We start from the raw sequence: 23670 nt of genomic DNA, 5'->3' as shown, positions 1-23670 counted from the left end.
CGAATCATTCAAAAACATAAATGAATTCAAATGTGAATTCAAATGTCGCAAGCCGGTTGTTCGCGAAGGAGGGCTCAGTATCCAGTATATATGGATCAGGTTCGTCCTCCGACGAATCACAATCTGTAAGTATTATTAATAATGTTTGCTGTTATGTTTTCTTTAGCATGCACAATATAGTTATATTGTGTTGTGTACACTCCGCGCAGCTTCTAAGCGGGGTAAAGTTAGTTTTGTTTTTGACATTCCCTAGACATTCATTGAAAAATGGCAATTACCTCCTAAACGACTTAGCCAAATATGACATCGCTCTATATAATAAGCACTGCCCCTCAAAAGCCGCCGCAATGTGAGTTTCGCCGGGAAAGCTTGCTCTTGATGGAGACGCGAGTAAAGGAAAGTGCACTTTTTCTGACACGTTTGTTCAAACACTATATACAATTTTCAACACTTGACAAGCTATAATCCTGGTTATGGGCGTTACGTTGCCGTCAGTCTCTGCCTATGGTTTACCAATAACAACTGACTGGGTCATTTGACCAATCGCCACAGATTCGCGTCACTCAAAGGAGGTGTTTGGGAAAATTAATCATCGAACGAATCATTTGGGAGTCGTTGAGCAAATCGGGTAAAAATAAATGCATATTTAAGACAAATAAAGTGTTTTTTTATCCTTGCATGCACGTTAAACTGTTTTTGGGAACTCCCAAAACAAAAATAGGAACATTTCAAATGCTATGATAGGGGCTCTTTAACTATTAACTAGATTTTGCTCACCAGCCACTGTGGCAAGTGGTTTTCCAAAGTTACAAGCCACTTTCCCTGGCCACAATTCTGACATTGATACCACGGGGAACGACTGCCATTTAGATATGTTTAATATTATCTCATAATTTGGCAGTGGGTTTATTAGGCTGCTGTCTATTTAAGACCTGAAGCACGGATCCAATATACAGGGGTTGGACAATGAAACTGAAACACTGGCCAATGTTGGAGGTTTCACATCTATATGCCTGGCGGCCAATCTTCAGAGTGAAGCACGGGTGGATCAGTGATGGTTTGAGCTCCAATATCATGACAATCCTGATTGTATTTGATGGACACGACACTGCCGAGGACTACCAAACCCTTCTGGAGGATCATGAGCACCTGATGCTCAAACCGCATGATCATGCACCAACACACACAGCAAGACTTGTGACAGAAGGGTTTGATGAAGATGAAAGTGACGTTGAACATCTCCCATGGTCTGACAGTCACCAGATCTGAATATTATTGAGGTGTTTTGGAGGAGCGAGTCCACCAGCATCATATAGTGACCTGGACACTGTTCTGGAAGAGGAACGGCTCATAATCCCTCTGGTCACTGTGAAGGACTTCTATCTGTCAATTGGTGCTGTATTTGGATGCAAAATGAGGCCCTCACCATTCTAACAAATTATTGTGTAGTAAAACCAGGTGTTTCAGTTTTTTTGTCCAACCCCTGTACTGTTACACATGCATTTTCTGCCTCAACTGTTTACTTTGACGTAATACGTTTGTGAATACTCGCCAAAACATTGACATTATTTTGTGTGTATTTGACTGTTTAAGCACAATAAGCATCGCAAAAGAACTCAATTTAGTACTGAAAGGCATTTTAATGCATGAGCGCTTTGAGTGTCAAAAATCTGCGGAACGAGTATAATTGTCACACACCGAGATACAAGATTCAATGTAAAAAATTTTTTTTTCAATTTTTGGCAACCCTACACTGTACTTAGTTTATTATTTCAGATGCCTTTTAATTAAAAGACTACAATTAAAAAAGTATATATTATACATAAAATTCAACACGCAAAAGTGGCTAGGCTAGTGACTATGTTACACACCACTAATGAAATATACACATTTGGTGGGTGTTAGTGTCAAGACCTGAGACTATATATATATATTATTTTTTTTTTCTCCATTGTGTATTGAAATAAACCTCTATATGTTTTTGACAGGTCTGTGACGTTTAATAATCATGATAAATGTCAGTGTCATTCAGTGTCTTATATGATATGATTCTCCCAGGGATGAAGCACAGATGATCAGTGTTTGATTACGGCCATTAAAGCTCTCTTCCTGCATTGGGACATCCCTCTTTCTTAATTTAGAAACAGCCAAGAGGTTCCTGTGTGTTTCTGAAACATCTGCAGCTTTACAGCCCACAGCAAATTCAGCATCTTAGAGAGAGATAGAGAGAGAGAGATAGAGAGAGTGACAGAGACAGAAACCGAAAGAGAGAGAAAACTGACCCTGCACTTCAGATACACCTCTGCACCGTCAGCCAAACAGAGCCATCCACATTGAGAGACAGAGAACTACATTTGTCAGTGCAAACTAGATGACCGATTTGACCTTTTAATTCCACCATCATGAATGAACCAGAAGTGATAACTGATTTTTAACAACCTATATTTGAGTCAATATTTTGATTAATGACTAATATTTTTTTTAACACATAAAGATTAAAAATACACACATGTGCATGATAATAACTAGAGGCCACCACAACACAGTGACATATACAGTAATATGGCATATTACCAACTAAAACATTTCAAGTCACATGAAATGTTTTTTTTTATATAGAATATTGCTGTTTATTCGAAATTATGGTTTTAAATCCATGTTCCTGGTAAATTTTGAATCAGAATCATTTCCTCTTGCAGCATCTCTTCTCTTCTCTGATGATGATGTGGGCGGGGCAACCTGTCACTCACATGAGATCAGCCAATAGCAAACCCCAACCATCCAATCAATTCCCCACGGACACAATCAAGCCCCGCCCACATGTGTTCTTCTACCAGAAATGTTTCACTTGAATATATACGGAACAAAAGAGAAGAAAAGACGAGCACACCTTTAACACAGCATACCATAACAAATGAGAAAAAATAGTATGTAGTACACTAGCATTACAGTATTTCTACATAGTAGCCCAGTGTTTCCCAAATTGGGGTTCAAATTGATTAAAAGCTATTCATTAAATCATTACAAATTAAACATTAAAATAATATAATTTTTAAATAAAAAAATCAAACTGAAAAATTCCTGCCCTTGTGTCTCTACTCAGAGTATCTGTTCTGAGTCTGTGAGTGTGTGTGAGCGCGCGCGTGTGTGTGTGTGTGTGTGTGTGTGTGTGATTGCACTGCCCCCTAGTGTCCGGTTTGATTCAGCCCTATCCTGGCCTCTGTCTGCTGATCCTCACTGGGATCCCATTCAAATCCTCCCTGCCCGCGTCCTGGCACTCTCAGTGGAACACTAACACTAAGACGCTTACACGCCACTCTCCACGCCACACTGTCAAGCCCACCAAACTGGCTTTCTCTTCAGAGAGACGAAGGGTTGCGTTGCCAGTCTCAGGATTCTGCTGCGATAAAGAGACTTGGCCCTGTAAATGCAGCCCTCTGCACCTTAAACACTGTGAATGTCCTCATTAAGAAATTCATCACACTCGCACACATTCTTGTATATATTTATATTCCAAACACAAATGCAACTGCATTATCTGATTGAAGTTAAAGTAATAAAAAATATTACGCACCAGTCTTTAAACAGCATTTTGGATACTATGAATTCACAAGCTCACAACACTTTTGAAATTTCCTTTGTCACAGTGCATAACAATTTTAAATCCACTAGAGAAGTCATTCGATTAAAAGTGGAATTAAGAACACACTTTCCATTCACATAAATGTTAACCGAATATTTTTTAAATATTCACGTCAGCTACCCTACCCCTAGAGAGCATTTTACACAAAGGCGGTTCCAAAAGGTGGATAGCAACATTGTTGCCCTCAAAAACCCTTATTTAGTCCAAGGCAGCATCACATTCAGAAAAGAGCTTTAGAAAAAGAAAAAAATCTTTCATTCTCTATATGCAAAAAAGAAAACCCTCCAGGCCACAAGATTTAATTGCATGATCAACTTTACGACACGTTCAAGGCTTTCTTCATGAATGCCCACACGATAAAATAAAACATACTTGAGTTTAAACAGAAGTCATAACACTGCGCTCGTCCATTTTCCGTGTTTCTTCTACACACTCAAGGATTTACCTTTATTTGTCTATTTCATTGAATGTGCAGCTGAATTGTAGCAGTTTAACCATGCAAGCAAGAGAAAAAGACACTTAAGCAGAAGGTCCAAACGGCCTGTGAATGCAGTTGAGGAGACGCTGAGGCCACCTCAGGGAAAAGACTGAATATAGACATTGTGCTGGAGTCTAAAAAGACTGAAAATGTAAACAGATGGGAAGTTGAAAATAAAACAGGCTTTAGAACTAATGCAACTGTTTAAAGCTCTCTGATAGATGGTGCTCGTACCTTCACGTGTCCCTCCTTGGCCTCGCCGTACTGCACGTGCTTTCTCAGGTGGTTACAGATGGCCCGAAGGGTGGGGTGGACCTCCACGCAGAAGTTGCACCTGTAGCCGACGGGAGTCTTATCAGGTGTGCTCTCCACCTATGAAAAGAGACAATGACGAAAAACTTTACTGATGCAATCTAGTTATTTGAACTGCTTGCATCTATAATTAAGCTGTAGTGATGCTGTGTCTAGTTTTGTTGCAATGTGCTGGCTTGCAAACTCGCTTTTTAAGGGGACATATCATGAAAATATGAATTTGTCCGTGTTTAAGTGCTTTAAGCTTGTAAGCCGTTCTCTGTGAGACACCATAAGACACCATACATTTATATCACATCTTGTGAAAAGGGGCATAATATGTCACCTTAAACACATTAGGAGGCTCACCTTATTCTCTGGTTTGGCTTCTGGTGGCTCTGTCGTCCTCTGCTTGCTTTGAAGCTGTTTTCTTCTTTCCAGCCTCATGGCTCTTTTCTGGAAATCCTCATTATGGTTAATCAGATGGACACTGAGTTCTGGAAGAGTCAAGAACTTGATTTCACAGTGGGTGCACTGGTAGAGCTCCGTCCCATCTTCTGCAGGGCTTGGGATGGTGACGAAATCCCACTTGAGTTCCTTGCTATGGCAGTCGTTGTAATGCATCACCAGTAACTCTTCCGCACTGAACGAGAGCTTGAAGCATTTCAGACATTTGAAGGGAAGCCAGTCCACTTCACCTTCAGGCTCCTCCTCAGCCTTAACTTCAACTATTTCCAACTCCTCTGTGGATGAAGGTTTCTCTGCTTCCTGGGAATAGATCACAGTGAAGTAACGGCCCAGTTTGCTGGAAGGCTGCTTTTTGGGAAAGACTCCGGGGTGGCGCTTTATGTAATGAGAAACAATACTCTTCCTGCTGAAAGCCTGGAAGGAGCAGAGTGAACATTTTCTTCGGTCCACCGCGAGCCTGAGCTCCTCGCTCATCGCTGGAGACTCCGCTTCTGATGCCAAGGGCAACATCACCTTGTTCGGTTTCTCAGTCACCGTCTTGGATGCTGCCAAGCAATGTGTGTAGTAAGCATCAATGTCGTGGCGTTTCTGGTAGTGTGCTGCGAGGCCTTTGCGGATGGGGTTGGTGTAGGCGCAGAGCGCACATTTAAAGACGTTGTTCTTTCCCTCAGGTTGCGCTCTGACATTGTTATGCTTTATGCGATAGTGGCGAGCGATACCCTTCCGGGTGGAGCAGAAGTATTTGCACAGCTGACAATTAAACACAGTGTTCTTGTCACTCTTTGCGACTTCAGAAAGTGTGATGTCGAAGTCACACATATCTGAGACTTCGGTCACCCTGTTACTACTGCATTCAGCAACTGAATCGTCTCTTCTAGCCGGCGACTGTGTGGTGGTTCCTTTGAACATGTCTGCAGCAGGTTGGTTATGATATTTCTCATAGTGTATCTTGAGTTTCTCTAAAGTGCCATGTGTATAAGGGCACATCTTGCAGCGGTACGCACCATAGCCCTGCCTCTGTGTTTTAGATCGCTCATCTCCCTCGCTGGTTAACTCGTGTACATGCTCAACATCATCAGCAAAGTCCTCAGCCGTGACTTTGATGGAAGGATGTCGTTTCTGGTAGTGTGTGAGAACTCCGTGGATACGAGAGTTCACGTACGGACAGTGTCTGCACTTGTAAACTGAGCTAGGGTTAATGTCTGCTTCCTGAGCAAAGTCAGCAGCTTTGACTTTCATGCCTGGGTGTTTCTTGCCATAGTGGGTCAGAAGCCCATGAAGACTGTTGTACTCGGACAAGCACACGGTGCACTGGTACGGGTTATTTGAGATTAACGAGGTGGCAGACAGAGAGAGATTAGATTGCCGCTCATGTGTTGGACGACTGACTTCAACTGCTGTCTCTTCTTGCTGGTGACTATTGAACGAACTGGACGACGAAACGTGTCCTTTGGACAGCAGCTTATCAGGTGATTGGTTCCCCTTGATAATGTCGATGAGGACAGATTCATCACCTTTAATGGCCCAAGGGTGCACTACTTGGTAATGGTTAGTAATGTCCCAGATGGAGCAAGCCTCAAAGGCACAATCTCTGCATTGGTAATGCTTCGTTTCAGAGTTCCCCCCCTGTCTGCTTGTGGAAGTATCAGGACCAGCCCACAGCTTGCTGGCCATATAAGTGTAGTCGACATTGTGCTCAGGGTGGCGTCTTTGGTAATGCATGAGCAGCCCACTTGGTTCAGCATGGGAATATATGCACCACTCACAGTGATAACCAGCCTCCAACAAACCATCCTGATAAGCCCAGTGTAAGATCGTCATGGCCGTGGCCTTCACAGTAGGATGATCCTTCTTCAAATGCTTCTTCAAGGCATACACATAAGGAGACGTGTACACACAGTGTCTACATTTCAAAGATCGCAACGACCTGGATTTGTCTGCTTCAGTAGATACAGTTGCGGTGGACGTGGAACTTCCCGCGTGGATCATCTGCGCTCTTTCTCTCTGACTCCGGACCACAGCTGTATGTCTACGTACGAGGTCGGCATTGGCTTTCACATCCCTGTGCTTCTTCTGGTAGTGAATCAACACTCCCTTCACAGTGCGGTTCCCATAGTCGCAGTGCTGGCAGAAGAACAGCATTTCAGGTTCCCCTTTGTCGGATGCTCCTTTAGTGTTGGAATTACCTGACCCTTCAATCCCGTTGTTGTTGAATTGCTTCAGAAACTGTTTAGGGGGTGCGATCTGTAACTCGTCCATGAGTTTCAGCAGTCCTGGGGTTGGGGGTGCCTGCTTTATGTACTTTGCCGTCACCTTAATCTCTGGATGTCGCTTTTGATAGTGGACCAGAACACCAACTACAGAGCGGTTGTTGTAGACACAGTGTTTGCAATAATAAACATCTTCATCCAGAGCCATAGGTAGGGTGGCGTTCGAAGACTTGGGGGTGCTAGTTAGGCTGTAGGTTGAATTGCTCGACAACTGTGCTCGGTCAACAGATATGACCCGCATTGTCTTCTGTATTCGGAAGTATGAGGCCTTTTGCTCTGGGTGTTTTTTCTGATAATGGACCAGCACTGAGTGCATGTTGGGACTTGAGAAAGAACAGATATCACAGTCATACACCACCACATTACCACCCAGACCTTCTCGAATAACTTCAGCCTCTGTGTTTGCTTCTGGCGTTTTGCAGATGCTTTTGAGAGCCGGACTAGATGATGATCTGGACCCAGACGAGGTGGAGCTTAAACTCTTCGGCCCAGAATTCAAGATTTCTCTTAGTGTTTGGGACTCAGAAGCACTCTTCGGAGGCTGATCAACCATGTAGCTGGAAAAAATCATGGCATTGTTGATCTTCACTGCAGGGTGCATTCTTTGATAATGGGGCATCAGACTCCGCACATTTGGACTTGTGTAGGAACAGAAACGGCACATATACACCAGATCTGGCTGGTTAAAGTTCAAGACATTGCTTGCTTCTGGATGGTGCGTCATATAGTGCTGGTGCAGATCATTAAAGTTGTTATATTCGATGAAGCACTCGAGACAACGGAAGACTGCGCTCTGATCCTCTGGGTCCAGGATGTATCTGAAGCTAAACTTGATGTAAGGGTGCATCCTTTGGTAGTGTGTGCTGACACTGCGAGCGGACTTATTTTGGTACTCACAATGTTTGCAGTAGAACAGGTTCCCGGGTACCGCAGTGTATTCAACATTATCCTGATACGTCTCCCTGCCATCTTGACTGCTTTGATCTTGAGCATCTTTAGATTCCAAAGAGGCACTATAATTATCTTCATCATCAGAAATGGTTAATTGAATGGGAATGTTTCTTGATCCGAGTTTGGACTGAAGACTGCGCTTTCTTTTCCCAACGCCACGCTCTGCCTGAAGACCTCCAGAATTCCTAACATGCTGAGTGTTGAATGTGTAGAGCTGACTTTGAGCATCAGAGGTTTCTCTCTCTCTGCTTGCTTCTACATCGATGTGATTGCCATTCTCCTCCACATCATCATCCATCTCCTCAAGGTTAATCACATCCTCGTGCTGTTGGCTTTGACTAATCTTGCTCTGGAGATTATTTGCAATTTCATCAATCCTTGTCCGTTTTTTGACAGGAGAGAGATCCAAGGGCAAATCGTTGATGGACTTTCTTGCTGTCTTCCCAATAAGGTGCTTCTTGGTTGAAAATCCAAGGATTGATGTTTGAGTTTTCTGGACAAAGCTTGAGGAGCTGTAGGACTCAGACTCAGAATCTTGCTGCTCATTAGACAAACCCTCTTGACCAGTAACTTGTGTTCCATCACAGTACGAGTGTTTGTGTTGCTGGTGGACACGTAGGCCTTTCAGTGTGATGGTGGAGAAGTTACACAGTGAGCACCGATGAGGACCCTGCTGTTCCTCGACTGCACTGGATTTTTTCCCGTTGATTTTTGAGCTGCTGTTTCCTCCATTTACGGGCTCGGAGCGTTCACCTTGACCATCTAGACTTTCACCGGGTAAGTCCATGGTGTCCCATTCGGAAGACCCGCTATGACATTTTTTGTGCGTGTCAAGCTTAAGTGGGTTGGTGCAAAGAAAGGGGCACTTGTCACATTTATACACTGTAGCTTTGCCAGATAAGTGTATGTTCTCTATGTGACGAGAAATACTACGTCGGTGCATGGTCAAGAAGGAGCAGAAAGGGCACTGGAACCTGTTCATATGTCTTTTGAATGGTACGCCTTTCGTTTCTAGAAGGTCATTATCCTCTTCTGACAGAAGCAGCTTAGTAGAATCCTCAGCTGGCTCCGTGAAATGGGGATCCTCCAAGTCACAGAGTTCATCATCTGTACTGCTTCTGGAATCATTCAGAATGCTGGCATCTAGATCCATGCCAGACCTAGACATATCTGACATGGTGAAAGTCGATCTCTCTGACAGTATGGAAGATCCTGTGCTGTTAGGTATTTTTGCTGTGAGCTGTGAGTAGTGAAAACTTGATATCCCTGAAGTGGACTTGAGTGATGCATTGCCAGAGGATCCTTTGACTGATGAGGCATTTGTGGAGGAACCTTCATTGCTCGGTAGATCGTTCAGGTTTAAATTGGAGGTTGGAGTGCTTCTCCTAGACGAAGTCGAATCAGACTTGCTGGATCCTGCACTTCCGTCATGCATTTTGGGCTGTTGCAATGACACCATAATCTTCACCATGTTACGGTGTTTCTTCATCATGTGATCGGCTAACTGCTGCCTTTGCAAAGTATGAAAGCCACACCACTCACAGTTAAAGCTTCCTTTTGACTGGGGTTTGATCATAGATTCCAACACACGACGTTCTACATTCCCTGGTGACTCTTCACTCTGTTCTTCAACGGAGGAGGCTTCAGAGTCTAAATCCAGAACTTCTGCTTCGACAGGAGCTGAGTGGCCTGGTAGACCTTCTTTGTGATGCACTTTCTGGTGTTTCAGAATCCGTGCTCTGTGTGGGGATTTATAAGTGCAATACTGGCAGGAAAAGACAGTCCCTACACCATCATAAGTAGTAGCGCTGCAGCTGGCCTGCTTGGAAGTTTTGAAGGATCTCTCATCACTTGCTTCTCCATGGACCTTCCTGGTGTGTTCGCTGAGAAGAGAGCTAGATCTGAAGTACCGCACACAGAACTTGCACTGAAAAAATGAAGTTGACGTTTTGCTTGAAGGCTTTGCTGATTGGTTGTGTTTAGCTTGCTTTGAACTGGAGGAGTGCCCAAGGTCTTTGTTAAAGGAGTGGATGCCTGAAACATGAACAGAGAAAGAAAAGCGTTGAGCGCTTCAATTTTACACAAATTAGGATGCCAGAATGACTGTTCTGATGTAGTTTCTGTACTTCTAGAAGACTGCACTCATCATCTATATCTATTTCATGTCGCAATAAGAAATGTTGATATACCTGCGTCTTTTTTCAAGGAGTCATAATCATGATTGGTCAAGTCTTCCTCGTCCTCTGTTTGGCTGTGGGAGTTTATTGAGTTCGACCTGGACCGTCTGGGAGACTCCTCACCTTCTCCCACTTCTGTAGGCTGTAGGAAGGCCGTGTGGACGTCTTGTATGTGCGCCTTGAGCTCATCGTTTGTCTCTGCACGGAAATCACAGCCATCGCACTGCAGCACTTCCATCGCTTAGGACTCCCTGGAAAATCAGGGAAACCTGTTTAGAGACAGAAAGAGAGAAAGGGGTAAGAGTATAAACTTTGAATGGACATTTTATACCATTGTATTTCACACAAAAGAGACAAATACAAGATACAGAATCTATCTTTTTTTTGGTGAGTGGTCAGTCTGCTCCAAGAACAATAGCTGAGGAGGGATTATGGGCTGATTTGTTCCATTTTTTATTACCCAGGGATAAGCCTCAGCTGCAGCACAACAGTGGGCCTTGGTATTTACATCAGTATGTTCCATTAGATTGCATCAAGCCCTTCTGAAATAAGATTGAGTGAATCCGCAGAGGGATGAGGAATGCTCAGGGCTTCAGAGATGCAGTGCAAACACAAATGATTAAGGGGCGGGCTGTCACTTGGAGGTGGCATTATTATGTCCCATGACCTAAGAGCACCCGGCAACTGTGCCAATCAATGAGCTGAAACAAAGTATGATTCAGTCCCTGATCAATACTTTTTCATTAATACGCACACTGCTGCCAAATTCAGCACATACACATGCTGTCCATGCACAAATCTCTGTTGTATTTGGGGAAAATTGCAATAGTCCATTAGACTGCAGTGAACATTTTCATAAGCCAATGAAATATTTTCACGAAAATCTACAACCTGAGCCAGAAATTACAGTATGTTAGGAACATATGATTTGAATGAAACTAATTCAGCATTGACCTCATGTAAACCTTATGTCCCAAATCTATATATATATATATATTATTTTTTTTAAAACCACAACCATTGCAAAGATTAATGGTTTTCTTTACAACACTAAGCGTGTCTTCCAGTAAGAGACCACGAACAGATACAGCAAACATGTTTTTCTTTCATCATGGGTCATTCTCAATGTGATCCGTGTGTGGCAAGGACATGAGTGTTAGCATGAACTCAACAACAGCAATGCATTTAAGCTGCCGTACAGCACTGTACCAGCTCTGCATATCTGAGAGTAATCAACAAAGACCAGAGTGATTCTTCAGCCTTGGCTGGCTCACACATCAGGACACATTCTCTGGGTGATTTCTGCAAGAAACGGCCTCAATGTCAAGGCCAGAATTATATGGGTTTAGTTGCAATGCTACACATTAGAGGAGGCCTTGAATGCTGTAAAAGCAAACAAAAATAGATTCTACTTGGTTCTTAGTCGCTCCTAAAGTTACAAGGGCCACTTTCACTGGGAACTGAGGACGAGCCGAGAAAAAATGTGAAAATCAGTGAGGTAACTCTGCATTCAGAAAGGGACCAGAATACTGTCAAGGACATGATGAGAAATTGTTGTTGAAATAAGAGACACAAAAGCATGATCTACAGTTATTATCATTAACATGTGTGTCTCAAAGATGATGTGAAATCAAAATCCACTATTTACTATTTCATTTCACTGTTGTTATTTTGCATAAATAGCAGTGCATGCAATTTCGAAGCAACATTTTTTTTTTTGCTTATATACATCAAAAGGTAATATGTTATTACAATATGACTTTCTTTCTTCTGATGTCACCAATGCCATGTGGGTGGATGAAAACAATGTCTACAACAATTCTTATTGATATGGAAAAGATGCCTTTTCTTGCATGCTGTGGCATCACATAACATGTGATTAGGACAAAGTGTTAGACAAAAAGGTTCAATGGGGTTCTGTATAGAACTCTAGGGTTCTTGACTTAATTTTAAAAAACCTTTATGACAAAAAGTTCAGTGTTGTTTTATATAGAACCCTAGGGTTCTTGACACCATTTTAAAGAACCTTTATGCCTAAATGGTCCAATGGGGTTCTATATAGAACTCTAGGGTTCTTGACTCAATTTTAAAGAACCTTTTATGGCAAAAAGCTTAAATGGGATTCTATATAGAACTCTAGGGTTCTTGAAACAAATTTAAAGAATGATTTATGCCAAAAGGGTCCAATGGGTTCCATTTGCATAGGGTTCTTGACTCAATTTTAAAGAAGCTTTATTCGAAAAAGGTTCTATATAAGGAGAAACGTTACTGCATAATCCTTTCAAGTTTAAAAGGTTATTTCAACTGTTTCTATTGATAAAGCTGTTTAAATCATAAAATGTACTTGAAAAGAAAAATGAATTGAAGCTAAATCCATGAAATGACTTCATGATGGGAAAAGTTTTGATATATGAATGAACATTCTATAGAGTGTAGACTTAACCAACAGAAGAGAAAACAGGTTTCATGACTGAATGGTTGGAATTCCTGCCGGATGAGAAAAGAATAAAGACATCCGAGCCCTCACACCTACATCTTATCACCTGTGGCCTCAAACCGTAAAAGCAGACACTGGTTTCAACCCTCATTCTGAACAACACTGCCAGTGTGTCCCAGGGCAGGTTCGCCCATTGTCTCTAGAGGTCGAGTTTCAGCTCCGCCCGGATCTGTTCCGGTACTCCAGAGGAACTCACAACAAAGTTACATCCATATCTGGACAAACCCAGGTAGAGGAGAAAACACAAACTCGACGCAAATTGCACCAAGCAGCCAGTCTGTCGGATCCTAATGGGGTGAAATCTGTGAAGCTTTGATGTGCTTCTGACAGCCACTGAGCGCCACAGATGCTTTGAGCTTCAAGGGCAGCCATTTTAAGAGCAGCAATGTGTGCTGAGGTGTTCAGGCAGAGCGTAACATGGACTCGCAGATCTGATCCTCTCGCTGCCACTGGAGAGCAGCTGACAGAAATATATCTAGCAGATGTAACGCACCCAAAACCTTCAAGCTCAGCAGAACTGCAGGAAGAAAAACCCTTCTCTCGTGCCAGCCTGAGCTCAGCTCTTCACTTTTTCAACATCTTGGGATTTTAAAACGTGGTCAAAATGATTCCAGTTCACATGGATACGTGGAGGCAACAAAAAGCTCTATTATGAATTTTAAAAGCCAGACAAGTCATTTGGTGAGGTCAATTTGTGGGGAAAGACTACACGCCTGCGCACACATATATTCACTCATACCAATAGACTGAACACGTGATGCGCATGTGCACGCCATCAGTGTTTCACAGGTTTGCGTTTTTGATCTTGTTTATCAAAAACGTTCAACTGTTGCACCTTAGAACATGTTTCAGGTTTGTGTTCTCGAGCTCCAAAAAATGTTGTTGTGTAAATGAACGTCCAGAACACATAAAAAGTTTTTTGTTTGCAGTTAGAACGGTGTCGTATTACCGTCATAAGACAGTCTCAAAAACACGGTTTGAAATCGCTAGTGTTTCTGACATCACAAACGACCTTGTAACCAATCAGATCAATGTGTGATCGTCAACCAGTGGATCTCTGAGTGAGTGAGTGAGTGAGTGGAGGCGGGACTCATTTGCATATTCATAGAACCGTGCATACTAAATGAGGCAAGGGTTTCGAGTTACAGTCAAGATATTTTAAGACATGAAGACATTTATTTTTAAACAGGAAAAAATGCCTAAATGTGTCATTTTGATGATCAAAGATGGGTTTTAAGGGATGAAATTATGGACTACAGGGAGACTTTAAGTAAAGTTGCTTCAGGTGGACTTTTTTGTGTCTTGCATTTTTCATTGCAAAAAAAAACAAGTTCTCTGTGAAGACAATTTTTGGTCAATATGAACCCAAAACCGGTTTCCTCAAGACTGACGAGTCTAGTCCCAGCTGGTTAATTTCTGATTAGTTCATTTTGAACACACACACACACACACACACACACACACAGGACAGAGATTGAAGGACTCTCATGTCCTCAAAACAAGCTTAGAGAAACTAAAGCTTCACAAGGGGGTCTAAAAATGCAAAGCATGCCTGAACTTCCCTCTTCCAGAGCTAAGAAACATCTGCAGCCCTCGGGTGAGAACAAAGACCTGGAAAAGGCTTTTAACATGGGGAAAACCGGGAGCTCTCTATGCAAACGTCCAATGCAAACGCCCGACTTCACGGATTCCAAAGTCTATGGTCGCTTGTTAATCACCAATGCAGCTGCCCCCCCTCCTCAAAGAATAAGCCAACATTAAGCTGATTAGAAGTACAGGGGTTTTGTCCTTAACCGTCAGTCCACCATCTCACACAACAGATCTCGTTCCTTATTCTGTTTCACCAGAAACATCTAATCATCTTTCGTGGACGAATAATGATGCACTGATTGAGCAAATTAACTGATACTTGAAAAACATGTTAAAACCAAACCAGAATCTAGTATTAATATTTAACTGGATAATTACAAATAGATGTAGATACAAATGATAGAGCCACTTGAGGACTGTTAATTTGCTCATTGATTTACTTTTCATAGCTCAGGCAATGCATGTTTCATTAAAGTGTCATCTAATGTTCCCCAGTGGTCAAGTTTGGAATTATTCATATTTTAAAATATTTCTGAAAGAGTCTCTTCTATTTACAAATGCTGCAGTTATTTGCTCAAAATACAGTAAACATTATGAAATATTACTCGTGTAAATCATCTGTTTTCTAAGTGAATATATAGTAAAGTGTAATTTATTCCTGTGATCAAAGCTGAATTTTCAGCATTATTACTCCAGTCTTCAGTGTCACACGATCCTTCAGAAATCACTCAAATATGAAGATCTGATGATCAAGAAATATTTATGATTATTATCAATATTGAAAACAGTTCATATTTTTGTGGAAGTTGTGATACATTTTATTTTTCAGGATTCTTAGATTAATAGAAAGCTCAAATGAACAGCATTTAATTCAAAAATAATTGTATGTAACATTATAAATGTCTTTACTGACACTTCTGATCAATTCAATGCGTCTTAGAGGAATAACATTCATTCATTCATCCATTCATTCATTCATTTATTTTATCTTTCTTATCCCAAAATTTTGAATGGTAGCGTAGCAGTTTCCACAAACATATAAACTGTTTTCAACACCGATAAATAATAATCATAAATGTTTCCTGATCATCAAATCCTCACATTAGAGTGATTTCTGAAGGATCGTGACACTGAAGACTGGAGTAATGATGTTGAAAATTCAGTTTATTCACATAGAAAACAGATCAATTACATTACAATAATATCTCATATTTTTTACTGTATTTTTGATCAAAATAACGCAGCCTTGATGAGCAGAATTTTTTAAGCAATCGTAATTATTCCAAACTTTTGACATGCATTATAAAAACAAAGACAAAATAGAGACAAAAATGAATATGCACAGTAGCAGATATTTCAGTTAAGATATTGCAGACATCATTTGAGATTTTCCTTCATAGGTTAGTGACTATCAACTAATCGCTTCTGGTCTTTCCACAGTCTAGAGATTGAGGAACTGCAGATCAGGTTCTCAGACGGGTGGAACGGGATCTCCAGCGTGTGGTTTGGACGAATGTGTGACTGTCTCAGCCGGTTATATAAGCTTATGGAACATATTATGTAAAACAAATGACAGATTTCCCACATAACCATCACAGGGAGAGTCACTAGAGATGTCTAAGGTGCTGGTGCTTCAATACCAGGATGATCCTAAAATACAACTAGAAGAGGAGCAGAAAATCAATATGGTTTGTATTTATCTTCATAAAAAAAGAAGGCTCTCCTCAACAATCTGCCGTTTGAGACAACATTTATCATCAGAGAACTTAAAGTCGGCCTGTAGTCAACCATTGTCTACCTTAAAACTCATCTTTGAATACCAGAATGGCATATTTAAAAAAAAAAAAAAAAATTGTCGAGTTCACGTGTGCGATCATTGGTAACTAGATAACTAAGGATCGCGCACGCAAACTCGACAATCGACTACTTTGGACTTCGAACAAAAACAGGAAGAAAATTGACTTGGACAAAAACTACGATAAAACCTGTTGGAAAGCATATTTTGCAGCGATTTTTGTGTGAGCATATCAGTGAACACCCCAGACCACTCGGTGAGTTTCACGTCTTTGTGAACTAAAGTTTTATTTATTTAGTTTTAATTAATTATTGTTCGAGTGCACCTATGCTTTCATTATAAAGGTGTGTGTGTGTGTGTGTGTGGGGGGGGGGTACTAACACAGAATCCAAAAATTCTCGTGACAGGAGCATTTGTCTAAAAAACAATCTTAACTATTCTATTTCATCAGGGACGATCTTAAAACAGGGCTTTATTTGTAAAATACCAAACTTGTCCTTTAAAATATCTTGAATGCAACGCCTCGACACCCTTGCCTCATTTAGAATCCTCTCTTCAATGAATATGCAAATGAGCCTCACCTCCACTCACTCACTCACTCACTCAGAGATCCATTGGTTGAAGACCATACGTTGATCTGATTGATTACAAGGTCGTTTGTGATGTCAGAAACACCAGCGATTTCAAACCGTGTTTTTGAGACTGTCTTTGGTTCACTGCAGTTTTAAGCAGAAAATACTCAGTAATGCTGTCGACTTATGAATTTATTCTTAAAGCATATTAAAAAGACACATAAATAAACAACATTTAAACGCTGGATTTTCAACACAGGGGGACTTTAAAGCAGATTTTTGCAGAACTGAAAGCACTTCGAGAAATGAAAGTGGAAAGTTTACTGCAAAGCAAACGTACTGAACTAAAAACACTCAAACGTTCTTGACTCAGTTTTCCTTGATGCCAAACAGGTTTTATAAGGAGAAGCGTAAATGATTGCACATAAAACGATCCAATGATGGCAGGATCTACGAACTCTTTTCTCCCTAAGATCAGGATTCTGCTCACACGCTGACCGGTTTCCTGAAGAAGACTTCCTGAAGCATGCTTTGAGAGTTATTTCTGGTTGAATTGGGAACGGTGCCCTTAAGGTTATGCAAGCGACCAAAATAACCCTGGACTGAGGGCTTGAACAAACCTACCAGCACTCTGAATCTCTTTGACTTGCTGATGGTGTCACACAAAGCTGGAGATCATGAGAGGCCAGAGAAGAAGAGGAAACTCAGCCAGACATTCAGTTTCATACGTCCCGAGCAAAAAACACATCTCAAACACATGTTCTCCATTATTACAAGCTCTGCAAACCTCCAGTTCCTCAAAACGCTCGGTCATGCGCCGTCTGCCGAACGGGGAAGTCTCAGATGCTTCTCATGATAAGCTCAGTTTGCACTGAAGATCTGCCAGATGGCATCAGAGATCGAACACAAACCAGTTCCTGTTCTTACTGTTGACTTTTCAGACAAACTGGATGGAGAAAATGCCAGCGAGTGACACATTACTGGTATCTCCAACCGTTTCCAACATCAGGTCTAAAAAACAAAGCCATTTTCACACTTTTAATTTAGATTTATCATCACGCTCTCTGCATTATGAAAGCTTCTCTCAAAAGTGTTATTCCTACTATCATTTAGAATAATTTCAAAGTATGTTCATGTTTTTCAAGTAGAACAACCATATAAGACTTTGTATAATTGTAGCACAGATTGCAAGTGTATTTAACAATAAGCGTAAACAATATAGTCTTGGATGCATCGCAAATATAGATTATGCTTTAAAGGAGAACTCCGGCGAACAATGAACCTTTGGTCTAATAAAACATCGGTACATAGTCAACCGTTCTCTGAGATTTGTTTTCATGATAATCGAATGTAAAGAGTTTTATCTCTAAAAACTGTTTAGCGTATAATGCTAGTAATGGGGGCATTGACTTAGTAAAAAGAAATCGCTAGTTTATACCACTAACAAGGCTCAAAATAGCCCCACACTCACACTGTAACATAATGAGGCTCCATACATCCAAAACGAAGCATTGAGAACTTTAAGTGTACAGACCGTTTAATAAGAAGATACTTTATGAAGACAGTTCACTTCATGTATACAGACAGGAGCCATCTTAAAAAATAGTCTCGATAAGTCAAACCACGAACGTCGTGCTGAGTGATCAGAACTGTATGAAGTTCAACGAACTTCTGAACTGTATGAACAGCGTTCGGGGATCGACTTATCGAGACTATTTTTTAAGATGGCGCCTGTCTGTATACGTGAAGTGAACTGTCTTCATAAAGTATCTTCTTATTAAACGGTCTGTACACTTACAAAGTTCTCAATGCTTCGTTTTGCATGTATGGAGCCTCATTATATTACTGCGTTAGTGTGGGGCTATTTTGAGCCTTGTTAGTGGTATAAACTAGTGATTTCTTTTTACTTAGTCAATGCCCCCATTACTAGCATATACGCTAAACAGTTTTTAGAGATAAAACTCTTTACATTCGATCATCATGAAAACAAAACTCAGAGAACGATTGACTAGGTATCGATGTTTTATTAGACCAAAGGTTCATTGTTCGCCGGAGTTCTCCTTTAAGTCTCCTGTAGTCAATAACTTTACCCCTTAACGTACCTTTGATCATCAAAATGACATATTTAAGCGCAAAAATGCCTTAAAATATCTTGACTGTAACTCGACACCCTTGCCTCATTAAGAATGTGCGGTTCTATGAATATACAAATGAGCCCCGCCTCTACTCACTCACTCAACTCAGAAATCCACTGGTTGATGATCACACGTTGATCTGATTGGTTACAAGGTTGTTTGTGATGTCAGAAAACTAGCGATTTCAAACCGTGTTTTTGAGACTGTCTTTGTTTCACTGCAGTTTTAAGGAGGAAATACTCAGCAACGCTGTCGACTTATGACTTTATGCACATGTTTGTCTTATTAACAACACCACACAGGCATATAAATATTAAAAGCTTCACATAACGCTGACTATTTCCCAACGTTCATATCAACAGATGTGAGATCTTCTGCAGCGATGTGCTCATAATCTTCTTCCTCCATCCAAATCATTGCTTTTATGTTTCAAAGCAAATCCCTTCCAGGAAGCATATGGCAGCAGAAATAGGTCAGCCATTAACAAACCTACATGAAGCTTCTGAGACGCATCCAACACACGCCGTTCCCAAGAGCAGATTTAAGACCCGCTAACCTCTTCTGCAAAAACACCAGTGTTATTCTTGTTCTGAAACGGCCATGAGGAACAGAAGGAGAGTGAGCGCGACCTCGTACTGCGTTTCCCCTGAGACACATTCTCCTTATGCTGTAACACACACTAACACTACACTGATATATAACCAATATCACACAAGACAATCCAGAAAACAGCTTTTATACAACATCAATACACAAGCTGCTACTGAGTGACTTATGTTTTAGACATATTACAGTTTGTCTCGATTCTGAACGAATCAGTAATTTTGAATCATCTGAATGTCTTTCTCTAAACGAATGACTGTTGTTGAACAAATACGATTCAATGAGACACTCAATATTATTGAGCTCACGGATATTATTTCCCTGAACAAAACAGCAATTTCAACAAATGAATGAATGATTCAATGACTCATTCATACAGACAGACACTTATTTCTCATTCATAAAGACAGTCACTTATATCACTTATTTCAAAAGACAATTGTCTTTTGACAAAGACTCAACAAACAATACAACAATGACAAATAACAACACATACTCTCCAAGAGGTACTTATTATAAATCAATAATTACTTCACGACTGTTAAAACATTACGTTCTATATAGTATGAATGTAATCCGGAGACACTACAGTATATTTGTACAGCATTGCCAGCTTCGGTGGCATCGCTCAATGAATGATTCAATGAATCATTCATAAAGATTGTCACTTGTTTCCTTCCTGAGTTTGAATAAGTGATTCAGTGATCACTCATGGTGACAGCTACTTGTTTTGTTTCTCAATGAATCAGTGTTTTTGAACAAATTGACTCAATGAATGTTTCAATGATTGAGTTGCTTAATTCCTAAATTAATCAGTGTTTTGAACAAATCAGTTGACTGGATGAGTCACTCAGTGAGTGGATGATTCAGTGAGTCACTCACTCACTGAATCGCCTGTTAACACCTACTGGCGTCAGTCACTTGCACATACCTCAACAATGGCAAAGATGCACACAAAATAGACAAATTTAAATGTACGCAATTCACTAAAATGCTATGCTCTAGTATAACAATATAATCTCTATGCCCTAAATCAAATGTTTTTTTATGAAGACTTTAGCCCTGTACTGTACATACTGTATGCACTACTTCAGCCATGTGTGTTACTAACTTTAATACTGAATTAATATTGATTAACCCACTCGACGGCGCTAACCCTGGCTCCAACCAAGGAATCTCAGTGAAGGAACCTCAGTAGAACCTCGCTCCACTGCTCCTGCCTGAGTTATCTTGTGAGAGTAGAAACACACAGATGCTGATGTGATCGAGGAGACTCGTCGCTCCACTGCTCCTGCCTGAGTTATCTTGTGAGAGTAGAAACACACAGATGTTGATGTGATCGAGGAGACTCGTCGCTCCACTGCTCCTGCCTGAGTTATCTTGTGAGAGTAGAAACACACAGATGTTGATGTGATCGAGGAGACTCGTCGCTCCACTGCTCCTGCCTGAGTTATCTTGTGACAGTAGAAACACACAGATGTTGATGTGATCAAGGAGACTCGTCGCTCCACTGCTCCTGCCTGAGTTATCTTGTGAGAGTAGAAACACACAGATGTTGATGTGATCGAGGAGACTCGTCGCTCCACTGCTCCTGCCTGAGTTATCTTGTGAGAGTAGAAACACACAGATGTTGATGTGATCGAGGAGACTCGTCGCTCCACTGCTCCTGCCTGAGTTATCTTGTGAGAGTAGAAACACACAGATGTTGATGTGATCGAGGAGACTCGTCGCTCCACTGCTCCTGCCTGAGTTATCTTGTGACAGTAGAAACACACAGATGTTGATGTGATCAAGGAGACTCGTCGCTCCACTGCTCCTGCCTGAGTTATCTTGTGAGAGTAGAAACACACAGATGTTGATGTGATCGAGGAGACTCGTCGCTCCACTGCTCCTGCCTGAGTTATCTTGTGAGAGTAGAAACACACAGATGTTGATGTGATCGAGGAGACTCGTCGCTCCACTGCTCCTGCCTGAGTTATCTTGTGAGAGTAGAAACACACAGATGTTGATGTGATCGAGGAGACTCGTCGCTCCACTGCTCCTGCCTGAGTTATCTTGTGAGAGTAGAAACACACAGATGTTGATGTGATCGAGGAGACTCGTCGCTCCACTGCTCCTGCCTGAGTTATCTTGTGAGAGTAGAAACACACAGATGTTGATGTGATCGAGGAGACTCGTCGCTCCACTGCTCCTGCCTGAGTTATCTTGTGAGAGTAGAAACACACAGATGTTGATGTGATCGAGGAGACTCGTCGCTCCACTGCTCCTGCCTGAGTTATCTTGTGAGAGTAGAAACACACAGATGTTGATGTGATCGAGGAGACTCGTCGCTCCACTGCTCCTGCCTGAGTTATCTTGTGAGAGTAGAAACACACAGATGTTGATGTGATCGAGGAGACTCGTCGCTCCACTGCTCCTGCCTGAGTTATCTTGTGAGAGTAGAAACACACAGATGTTGATGTGATCGAGGAGACTCGTCGCTCCACTGCTCCTGCCTGAGTTATCTTGTGACAGTAGAAACACACAGATGTTGATGTGATCGAGGAGACTCGTCGCTCCACTGCTCCTGCCTGAGTTATCTTGTGAGAGTAGAAACACACAGATGTTGATGTGATCGAGGAGACTCGTCGCTCCACTGCTCCTGCCTGAGTTATCTTGTGACAGTAGAAACACACAGGCTGCGTCCGAAATCGCGTACTTCCATACTATATAGTATGCGAAAAACAGTACGCGAGCAGAGTAGTATGTCCGAATTCATAGAATTCGAAAAACAGTAGGCGAGAAGTACCCGGATGGCCTACTACTTCCGGCGAGATTCTGAAGTGCGCATACGATGGACACTTTACTATCCCATGATGCCACGGGAGAGGAGGAGTTGTCGTTATATTTGAAAATGCCGGAAACCGGAGACGCGGGAGTTTTCCACTGTATATGGAGTTTTCAAGTGTAAGTACTATATTAAACACTTTTTGTTTATTTGTGGTGAAATTGTGTTTGTTTAACATCATATAAGTAAACGATTGACTTGTTAAACGTTTAAATAATGTAAATCGCGGGTGCAATTTTCTGATTTGGCTGCAAAATGTTACAATAATATGATAATGCATTTTAAAAAGAAACTTGTTTTGTTTATTGTTAGAACAGACTGATGATAGTGGCATTAGCTAGCTTTGTGGTTAGCTAGTCTATGATGAGCCATAATTTAGCAATGGATTGCGTCATACTGCAAATTGTAAAACATACATTTTCAATATAACAGGCCAAGGAGAGATGATACGTCTCATTGCTATAACTGTCACATGCTATTCAAGAAATACTTCAGTCACATTGTCAAAATTTAAAAGGACAGTCAGTCAACTACACTGTAACAACGTAACGTGACTATTACTAGCTAATTCCGCTTCACTCTCGGCTTATTTAACAGCAGCAAAACTGGACATGATAGTCACAAATTTTGTCATGCTTATTAAACAAAATCCGCAAAAGCTCTCGATGAAGGCATGATCTACGACCATCTGGAAAAACGCAGATGAAAACAAAGCAAAACAGCGCGAAGGTGGGCTCTTTAAATTTCCGCGCTGTTATGACAGCGGCAGCGCATGACACGTGACATTTCCAATATGTCGCATGTAGTACGTCCGGAATTCATTCATACTACCCGTATTCATACTATATAGAACGTACTTTTTTAACGGTCGCGAAGTACGTTCTTTTTTAAATGTAGTACCTACTTACATAGTACGCGATTTCGGACGCAGCCACAGATGTTGATGTGATCGAGGTGACTCGTCGCTCCACTGCTCCTGCCTGAGTTATCTCATGACAGTAGAAACACACAGATGTTGATGTGATCGAGGAGACTCGTCGCTCCACTGCTCCTGCCTGAGTTATCTTGTGACAGTAGAAACACACAGATGTTGATGTGATCGAGGTGACTCGTCGCTCCACTGCTCCTGCCTGAGTTATCTCATGACAGTAGAAACACACAGATGTTGATGTGATCAAGGAGACTCGTCTCTCCACTGCTCCTGCCTGAGTTATCTTGTGACAGTAGAAACACAGGGATGTTGATGTGATCAAGGAGACTCGTCGCTCCACTGCTCCTGCCTGAGTTATCTTGTGACAGTAGAAACATAGGGATGCTGTTGTGGTCGAGGACTCTCGCCGCTCCACTGCTCCTGCCTGAGTTATCTCATGACA

The 23670-nt window shown here is 41.5% G+C and overlaps 1 protein-coding gene across 4 annotated transcripts in view; it reads right to left on the bottom strand.

Moving 5' to 3' along the window:
* znf462 (zinc finger protein 462) overlaps positions 1 to 23670 on the bottom strand; it is a 52768-nt gene that overhangs the window by 16766 nt on the left and 12332 nt on the right. For all 4 annotated transcript variants that reach the window (XM_039663972.2, XM_039663969.2, XM_039663970.2 and 1 more), the window contains exons 2-4: positions 10291 to 10547; positions 4782 to 10135; positions 4356 to 4493 (exon numbers count right to left, since the gene is read on the bottom strand). In XM_039663972.2, the coding sequence (XP_039519906.2) occupies positions 4356 to 4493; positions 4782 to 10135; positions 10291 to 10516 (5718 nt within the window). In that variant the 5' untranslated portion in view covers positions 10517 to 10547. The remainder of the gene's footprint in view (positions 1 to 4355; positions 4494 to 4781; positions 10136 to 10290; positions 10548 to 23670) is intronic.

Source organism: Pimephales promelas, chromosome 19 (assembly GCF_988280905.1).
Source record: "Pimephales promelas chromosome 19, fPimPro1.hap1.1, whole genome shotgun sequence".
NCBI classification, from domain to species: Eukaryota; Metazoa; Chordata; class Actinopteri; order Cypriniformes; family Leuciscidae; genus Pimephales; species Pimephales promelas.
This window is presented reverse-complemented; position numbering and strand designations above follow the sequence as displayed.